This window comes from Erithacus rubecula (assembly GCF_903797595.1).
Source record: "Erithacus rubecula genome assembly, chromosome: 9".
NCBI lineage: Eukaryota > Metazoa > Chordata > Aves > Passeriformes > Muscicapidae > Erithacus > Erithacus rubecula.
In genome coordinates this window covers 33,882,627-33,892,626 of record NC_136660.1, presented here as the reverse complement: position 1 = coordinate 33,892,626, position 10,000 = coordinate 33,882,627, and the positions used below count along the sequence as shown (strand labels likewise).

Genomic DNA, 10,000 nt, shown 5'->3' with positions numbered 1-10,000 from the left:
GGAAATAAAGACAGGGTCAGGGAATTAGTGTACATAATGGTCATTTTGATAATGGGCCAACAGATGCAACTGGAAACATACTGTACACAATTAAGCATAATGCACTAATGACAGGTTAGAGTTTTTATCGCCTCTCTGCGATCGAGCAGCAAATCCGAGTTTAGCAGTAATAAAGAGTTTATTGGTGCTAAAGCCAAAGATTTTCTGACAGAGGAAAGATTTTTCCTTTCATAACAAGAGTATTAAATCCTTTGTTTACTAGGCTCTGGAAAAGAGATATGCAAAGTGGTTGTCAGATATTTCTTAGGAAAAAGCCAATTAAAGGGTAATCGAGTAAAAGATGAGAATTACCATTTGACTTCAAATGTCTCCTCTTCTCCTGCTCTCTCCCTCCTCCACCCCCTAACAGCATCGTGCCCCTGTGGACAGCTTCTCCTCCAAAGAACTTCAAAATCATGGATAATGATCCAAATCCCATCTTTTTTTACTCATGAAAGTAGAGCAGACCTGTCATATCTTAACAATTCTGTATTTTGTAGTACAACAAGATCTCGTCTGCAGGCTTAATTGAACAACAAAACTGTGTACCTGAAATACAGATAAAAATGAAACAGAATTATTGGAGTGAAACAAAATGCTGTCTGCAGGGCTGGCAAGGTTTTGTGTCCTCTGTCTGACTTGAGTTGGATGTTGGGAAGATCTTACTGGATAAAAGGGTGGAGGCTGCCTGTCACTGCAGGGCTCCACTGACTTCCTTATGATCTCACCTCTCACCAGTGCAGAGTTTGGTTCAGGGTGTTGTCACCAGGACACTCAGACTTCAATTCTGAAATAAAAAGGATGAAGCATTTACTTCCTGCTGAGGTTTATTTGCATGAATGACGCTTCGGTTTGTGGTCTGGTGGAAATACATTTTATTAAATGGCGTTTCTGGGGTGTAATAGGTGGTTTTCTGCCACAAATATTCCTTTAGCCAAGCAGTATTTGAATTGGACCAAACTGAAGCCACTGCTCGTGCTTATAGCATCAAGGATTTTCTTGCTTAGTGCTGAAATTTAAGTACAAAAGTCTTTCTGGTCTATTTGCTACAACACCTCCTCTCACAGAGGTTAAGAAGAGGTGAACAGGATGAAAAGGCACTTGCAGGGTTTAAAAAATCTTCTATGGGAAAAAACCCATCTTTCATTTCACAAAAAAAAAAAAGAAAAAAAGTCTCCTGTAGGTTGTTATGTGCATAAGGTGGAGGCTTAAGAGCAGCCACATTTGCAGATGAACTGCTTTTCCTCGCTTCTCCGAGACATGACATTTGTTCAGAAGATTAGCCAGGTTGTAATGTGTAGCATAATTGCACTGTGCGGATGTCCCAGAAGTGAAAACCTAATTGCTTGACAGGCCTATAACTTTGTGGTTCTGCTCTCACCTTGTTAGGTCCTTTTCTGATGCGGTTCAAATGCAGGCTGGCCGCAGGTGTGCCTAATTTACCTCGCAACAGAACGTGTTGAGTTTAATTGCACAGTGGTTGTTAGGAAAAATTGGTGGGTGGAATATCAAGTGACTCACTGTGTGTGGATGGCAGATGGGCGGCGAGAGGCATCAGAGCTAAGTGTATAGGTGAGGTGAGTTAATAAAAGATGTAAATTTTAGCTTAAAATAGTGGAGTCTTGTGGAAGGTAATACATTTTAATTAAGAGGGTAGCAGGCCCCGTTCTAGCAGTGGGAAAAAAAATCAGAGCAAGGGGATATGGCAGACTGCATTTTTCTCCCTATCACTATTTTAGGAGTAGCTTAGCCTGGGAAGGCTGTTTTGCAGGGCTGTATTTTATTAAAAAAGGCTAAAATTTCTGCTCATGGTACAAAATGTAACAGGGAGAGCCAAACCTAGACAGGCTTGGGTTCTCATTCTTGTCTCCAAGTTTGAGATGAGCCCAAGCAGAGCTCTGCTCCAGGTCCTTGCTCTGGCACAGAGAGCTCGTGGCTGGGGTGGGAGGGATGCCCACAGTCCTTGGTGGGCAGCTGAGAGCAACCACCAAGTCAATCATCTCCTCCTGGCACTGAGGAACACCCTGCCTGGCAATGTGGTTTTCAGCTTCTGTTGTCTTCCTCTGAAGAGCTTGTACTGATGCCACCTGTGCTCCCTGAGAGCACAGGGTAAAGAGTGAAATAAAATATCTCAGCACCAAGGAATGTGGTGGAGCTGAAATGCAAGTGCTGCTTGTGTTCACTCCAGCCTGGCATCAATATTTAGCCCGGTGCTCAGAGCCATCCTAATAAACTTGATGATGTCTAATTTCACCAAGAGTGGGTCCTTTTCACCAAATAATTGAACAAATACCAGTTCCAGTTGATGTTTAGTGAAAGGGTGCTTAATGGCCCTTTTTCTTTGACAGGATGTGAGCTCTCTGTATAGAAACAATTCATCATGAATGCTTCACGCTGAAAACAATCCACGAGGAGCAATACTTAGCATTCCTGGTGCACAATTCATTGGAGAATTTCCGAGCAATTTACAAACATTAGCTCAATAAGCCTCACAACACCCATTTGAGATTAAAAAAAAAATTTAAAAAAAAAAAAAAAAAAAAAAAAGAAGATAAGATACTGCTCTTCAGCCTGGATGTGGCACTAAGGAGCCATAAAGCTGGAGGCTGGTCCCAGCTCCTGCTCCCCAGCACTGGGTGGTTCTGAATGGAGCTGGGCATGAACTCACAGTCTGGGCAGACTCACAGTCTGGGTGATGGAAGGTGTGCAAAACCAAACAGAGGTCTGACAGAAAGGATGTTGCCTTTAGAATAATAGAATTGTGGAATGGTTTGGCTTGGAAGGGACCTCAAAGATCATCCAGGTCCAACCCCTCTGCAGTGGGCAGGGAACCTGGCCTGTAATCAATTGATCTGGGGAGAATAAGTATCTCAAATGACAACAAAAATTAAAAATTAATCAAAAACACAAAAAAAAAACTCCAATACATGGCAGGTAAAATTTGGGGGAACTTGTGGCTAACACAGAGGCAGTTTCCTGGAGTTGCTGATAAAGTCTCTGCAACAGCATCCAGAACACCTGAGCATCTGAGCTAGGAGATCATGTCATCCACCACAGAAATCCAGATCTTTTTCAGCTCAACAGATGAAACCCCTTTACAGATTTTAGGATAGGAAGTTTTAAAGAAATGTGCATTCAGCTGAACTGGCAGCATCGATTTATTTATGCAGTTTCAGTAAACCTGGTTGTTTCCCTGCTTGCCTCTGTGATATGAGAGATTGCTCCTTCAGCATTCGTGTCCTGGGGTAACATCAGGGTGCTGCTCAAGGTTTAATGGAGAGGGAAGAGCTGGGATTAAATGCAGCAGTTTCTGATTTGGGGATGCTCCTGTATGACCCTCAAAGCTTCTCAGGACTGAGTGAGATGTGGTGCAGCCACCTTTGCTCTTTCTGCTGGCCATGGCAGGTCCTTGTTGGGTGCTAAGGAAGGGAAGATGTTCCTGTCTTGCCTCCTGCCAGGAATGCTGTTGGCACATGGACACTTCTGTGAGGTGTGTGCAGCAAAAACAGTCCCAGGCACTTATGAAGGCTGACATGAGTGAATAAATCAAACTTGTTCATATTCTGAATGTGAAAGCTTTGCTGTCCAGCATGTACAAAATTGGACTGAAACATCTGAGGAACTCTGGGCGAGGAGAAAATCCTGAGCTTTGCTTGTCATTAGTTGTCAGTCTTTAGCCAGAAAACCTAATTAAAGCATGGTTTTATTATGAGAGATGAAAACATGAGTGCACAAATAAAAAAGATGATGTCAGGCTGCGAGTGTCCTCCTGAGGATCCCGTGGTTTGCTTCACCTGCAGGGTGGAGACTTCCCAGCTCAGCTCGTTCCTGTGGTGCAGAAAGGAGTTTCCATCTTCCCAAGCTTTCCCCTTCCCTCTAAGTGCTTGCTGTGCTCCCCTGAGGCAGCGTTGCTGCAAAAACGGTTTATGGGGAGATGCCTGGATGATAAGGGTTAGTCCTAAATAATTGCTGGTTGCCGCTCAGCAGAAATAAGCTGGATTTCGATCCCTGGGCAGAGCGACTCCTCACAGCTGAAGGCTGGCAGAGGTTGAAGAGGTCGTAAGACAGGGCCTAATTTGCCATGTTCCTTCCCTTTCAAAAACAATGAGGGAGCCGGGGCCTTGCCGGTGGGCAGATCCTGCTGGATCTCCCTGGAGTCAGCTGCAGTTGGATCGAGTCCCTTTGAATAGAGAGAGTTTCCAAACCGGAGGCAAAGCCAAGTGCTTTTCTGAAGATTGATCATTACCTCTGGAATTTTTCGACGTAGAGGTCATTACTGCTAATATAAGTTGTGAAAAAAAAAAAAAAAAAAAAGAAGTATTAAAAAAAAATAGAGACAAATTCTCATCTGGTGTAAGTCATTGCCTTTGAAGTCAATGAGTCATTGAAATCAACTTTCCCACACCGAGCTAAGGATATGGCCTGGAGTCAATACATTTGTAGTTGTTGAAAAATTAAAAATATAAATTTGCCTTTCCTTGGCAATAATGTTCTGTTTATGACAGAGATCTTATGCTTTAAAATAAGTTCATTAACGAATAGGAAAATAATATATCACTACCAGTATTCTTTTGGGTATAACTATTTCTGATTAGATTTTATTAAACTTTTTAAAAATTGGATTTACATTTTGATGAATCTAATAGATTTCAATTTTGTATTTTTGTAGATTCTTTCTAAAGTTTTTCCTCAAGTGCAATCAGAACTGTTTGAAGAATGCAGGCAACCCACGAGACATGCGAAGATTCCAGGTACAGATCCCTCTAAATGCATAAATGATGTATAAAAGACTTGATCACATCTTCATCTTGAACTTATGAGAAAACACAGTCAGTGCTTCCACTCAGTGTTGTTCCAGTGCTTAAAAAAAAAATTGCTGTCAGTATTTTACAGTTCCCCCATTAATTTAAGTGCTGGTTCTGGAGTTCTGCCGTGGGCTGTCATGGATCAATGTTGGAGCAAGTGGATCTTTCCTTAAGAATTATTTCCCTAATTTTCCTCCCTGCTATCACCTTGTGTTGTAGTGTGCTGTTTGCTCAGACCTGCAGAGGTTTTATGTCGACTGAGCAGTTTGATCTTGTTTTAAGAACATGGCTATGGAGCACAGGGAATTTGGAGCTCACACTTCTCTGCTTCACAACTTGTAGATACAGCAGTGGTGGCCCAATGCACAGATTTTTATTTCAACTATGTTAGAAAATGTTTAATACTTCACTTTCTCCTTGCAGCTTTTGAGATATCCTGTGGTGAATCATAGCACTACAGAGAGACAGCTGATGGGATGGACAAATTATTTCCTTGATATCGGGGGTCATTTGAAAGGATTGTTAGGAAATAACTGCCTTTTATTTCAAAACATTTCACAATTATTCATACTTGATTCCAGCAATAAAGCAGTATTGAGATGTTCAGGACCTTCTCAGTTTGGAGAAGAATTACTTGTGGTTAAACTTGATAGCAAAGCATGTGACATCTTTTTTCATGCCCAGCCAACCAACCGGGGAAGCCAGCACCCTCGAGCCAGCCAACAGAAAAGATCTGTAGCTGGAAAAAAAGAAATATTCCTTCAAAACAATCGAGCCAGGCTTCCATTTTTCATGCATCTCAGCTTCACGTGGCATCGGTGATATTGATCCATCTGAACAGAACAGAAGGTCAAACCTGGAATGAGTGGAAATGTCCTCTTTGTCTCACTGATGACTAAATGAAGCATCAGTCACGAGTGATCTTGTGGTCGACAATGGAGCCAGTAGACACTAGAAAGACTTTCCCGGGTCTCTTTAGCTAATCTCCCTGCCTCTCAGAAGGTTTAACTGGACTTAACAGGATGTCAGATCTTGAACAGTATTTTTACCTGGTTTCCCTGCCTCAGCACCTTTGTGGAGGTGCGCTGCAGGAGTCAGGCGATATAACAAAGCGTAGCACGTCGACTTTCTTTTGCTGAACTACAATATTTTCCCTTGGTGGCTGACCTATATAGACATGACAGAACAAAAATAGTTGTCATTTTCATATACACCTTGCTCTGTCTCTTTAATACACCATGTTCTAGGAACCAACCCCAGAAATCCTGGCTGGAAATCACACCTCCATGTTTTGCAGTATTTCTGGAAGCCTGGGAGTCTCATTAAGAGTGAAAGAGGATAGCCCAGTGGCCTGGCAGCAGCTCTGCAGCCCAGCTGAGCCTGCAACCTCAGCACTCTCCCAAGTGGATGTTGACAAGGGGGAAAGTGTCCACTTCTGGGAGGAGAGAGCTGGGGAAGCAGAGCAGCCTGGCAGGGAACTGCCCTCGGGCTGTTCTAAAGGGTACTGCAGATGGCTGTCTCCAAGGAGGCAGGATACACAGAAAAGGTGCTGTGATAGCTGAGAGCTAATTATGGCTTGTGAATAAGAAACAGGATCAGAGGTGATCCAAAACATAGAAGCAGACAAGAATTTTCTTCTGATGCCTTGGACCAGCTCAGTGCAAAGGAGGCTCTTCTGCTCCCCTTCCATTTGTGCTCATTAAGTATTTGGGTTTAGAAGCTGGCGGGAGAACCCTTCAATCATCTTTGTTGCAACCAAAATTTAAATAAACGAAAGGTGGACACTAAAACTTGTCCTACCTTTGGCCACCCTCACCAGCTGGGTCGATAAGGTCTGACTTATCCAGTGACTTTATGGACTCTACTCACCCCAAAGGAAACAGAGCTGCCTCTTCCTTTTGAAAACCTGGAACCACATCCCAGGAGTGTTGAAATAAGATGTGAATGAGTCTGGGATAGCAGAGATCCACCTACGAGGCCGTGATCCCACAGACCCGCTTCCGGAAGGAGTCCCTCAGCTCATTGTGGAGGTGTTTGCCTCGGGAAGGTTGTGCCTTTTGCATATGTTCCTTTGCCATTTTCCACTGAGAAGCAGCTGGAAGCCAAAGGAGGCCCTATCCATCATCTCTTCTATGGCCGGACTCTGAACCTGGACACAAGAATAGGAGCCTTTCACTCAAAAATAAAGGAGGAAATTCCATTGACATACCAGGGTCAATCACCATCCAAATGAACTTGAGAGGGGATACTTTTCATGGATTGAAAACACTTTCACTATTCATATTCAACTCGGCCTTTTCAGATGCAAAAAAGTTCATTATCAGACATTAAATGTAATTGTAAAACTGACCTGGAGATCATTTACTGAAGAAAAAATGGGGAGTTACGACGGTTCCTGATTTATTAAGCTTTTTTTATTTGGAATCTTCACAACCCTTCATTTGAAGACAGTCTCAAGTGAACAAATTTTAATTAGATAAACTATCTAATCAATATATCAACAGATCAATCAAAACAGCAGCTTTTAAAATGAGTGGCTAGAGGGGTGTTTCTGAAACTAATGGCTAGAAGAATATTTCCCTGAATTGAATTCATTTGTTAGCATAATAGGAGATTAAACTCTAATTAGTGTAGCAGGTTCTGAAGAGAAACAATTGTGAGTTAAAAATCACCAGTGGTCGCCACGTAAACAAAGATGTATTCAGAGATGTCATTGACTGGGTTTAAATAGGAACAGAAAAGTAACAGGATGTTGTTTTGTCTGACGAGACCTGATCCGGGGAAAATCTGCAGGATTTTTGAAATGTGGGGTTTTGTTTTCTCTTCCAGGTTGTTGTATCAACAACAGTCAATGTGGATGGCCACGTGCTGGCTGTCTCAGACAACATGTTTGTACACAACAATTCCAAACACGGGAGGCGGGCTCGCCGCCTTGACCCCTCAGAAGGTACGGCCCCTTCTTATCTGGAAAATGGTAGGCACACATTTACATGTCCTTTTTTTTTTATTTGCAATGCTTTATTTTATTTTATTTTATTTTCATTTCTCTTTTTTTATTTTTTTTTTTTCACCGTACTTTATGTCGAGACACCACTACATTTACTTTTACATCATTTCTCCTCTCATCCATCAAAGCACCCATTAAGAAAAGTCCATTAGTATTTCTCAGCCCCTGTCAACTAGAACACGAATGCTTCTGAATTTGCTTCTGACTTCTTTCTTTATTTAATACTTACAGTTTTGCAGTCACAACCAATTTTTCATCTTTTCCTATTTTATTTCTTCTCTCTTTCTTTTATTTCTTTTTTTTTTTTTTTTTTTCTTTTTTTTTTTTTTTGTCAGTCTTGTTTTGCTTGCAGCTTTTTCTTGCTCTTTAATTTGACTTGATTTTATTTTGGCTTGTCATATTCCTTGATCCAGAGGTACAGTCTCAGGTTATGTATGCAAGTTTAAGTGGATGGTAAAAACATGACCGAATCCGTAAAGAATTTACTGTGAGGTCAATTTCCTGTGCCTGGGCCTTACTGCAGATTACGGCAGGAGGGGGTTTGGATGAGAAAAACAGCATAAAATGTTTTTCTTCAGCCTGACTCAATGTGATTGACTTCTTGCCTGAACTGCTAAAAGAAGATAGGCTGAGATGAAGAGGAGAATGGAAAGTGTCTCTGAAAATCCAGAATTGTGAAATCCTATCTTTTTGGAGCCCATCAGCCCCTGAATCACTCACACACGATTGCAGCTGCGTCTGGACACGTGCACACATGTATTTATTGTCCTGCAAAGCCCAAAATAGCAATTTGGATTAAAAAATCACTTGGTTTGAACTGTAAAATATACCAGTGCAGGGATGCAAACCAGCTCTCTGTTTAATAAAATTAGGATAGGATAGGATAGGATAGGATAGGATAGGATAGGATAGGATAGGATAGGATAGGATAGGATAGGATAGGATAGGAATAGAATAGAATAGAATAGAATAGAATAGAATAGAATAGAATAGAATAGAATAGAATAGAATAGAATAGAATAGAATAGAATAGAATAGAATAGAATAGAACAGAATATTTTCAGTGGGAAGGACCATCCAGTCCAACTTCCTGAAGACTTTAGTGTTGCCAAAAATTTAAATGCACATTTAAATCCATTTAATTTTAATGCATCTTGAGTTCTGGAAGAGTTAGATTCTCAAACCTGCTATGACCTGACATCCTGGGCCATGCACACCAGTTTCCACGGGACTCCTCTTGCGAGTTGTTACTAACACATTGACAGGATCATGGCTTTTTACACTAATAAAATTAATTAAGGTGATAACAATACTAAGCCGCTAATACAATCACTGTCGTTTTACGTCTCCAATAGTATTTACCAACGGGCAGGGAGGGGAATGAATGAGGCCAGCACCAACCATCAGAAGGAAACGCGATGTAGACATCAAAAAATGGGAAGCGATTCACAAATCTGCCTCGGTCCGCACACACACACAACCCTAATTTGTTTTTCTGCATTAATAACTAAGGTATAAAAGACCAAAAATATAATAATTAAAGGTCGCCCTGAGCACCAGAGTCATTATGGTCTATGACGTATTGTTTATCTCTTTCATATGCGCGGAAAGTAGGTGTGTGTTTTGCCTAGCAACCGTCACTAATGAGGTTCACAATTAAGAAGGCTGAATCCTCTCCCCTCGTCCTCTCCTTCCCCAGAGAGCCAGAACTAGCAACATTATAGGTTCAAGTAAGCATGCTCAGCCCTGTGGTGTTAGGTTTTAGTCTAGGTCCAAATTCAGCCTCTTCTAATGAGCTATTATGATCTTAGCAAAATACGAGTATTTATTTTTGTAAGCTGCATGAAGAGAATTTGACTCTGAGCAGCAAATATCGCTTAGAAAAATAAAGGCCACTTTTCCATGCTGCAGAAAAATCTACATAAATGTCACTTACCAACAGCTCCTTTTCTTGGCGATACGGTAATTGATTTGCTTTCTTCAAATGTTAAAAAACACAGTGCCAAATCCTCTTTGCCTAACATCCCATAAATGCTCAGTCGAGTAAGCTGCACCGTTGCAAATGAATGTGAAAATCTGAACGGCTGCTCCTTAAAGTCCTACTTTTAATAACAATGATGGTAAGGAAACAACTCAGAGTAAATGAACG

General features: G+C 41.5%; 1 protein-coding gene across 12 annotated transcripts in view; it reads left to right on the top strand.

Annotated features, from left to right (window-relative positions):
* Positions 1 to 10,000, top strand: part of EBF3 (EBF transcription factor 3) — a 119,355-nt gene that overhangs the window by 71,182 nt on the left and 38,173 nt on the right. For 6 of the 12 annotated variants that reach the window (XM_079311977.1, XM_079311978.1, XM_079311979.1 and 3 more), the window contains 2 exons: positions 4,709 to 4,790; positions 7,674 to 7,818. In XM_079311977.1, coding sequence (XP_079168103.1) covers positions 4,709 to 4,790; positions 7,674 to 7,818 — 227 coding nt within the window. The remainder of the gene's footprint in view (positions 1 to 4,708; positions 4,791 to 7,673; positions 7,819 to 10,000) is intronic. The other 6 variants (XM_079311983.1, XM_079311985.1, XM_079311984.1 and 3 more) reach the window with 1 other exon arrangement.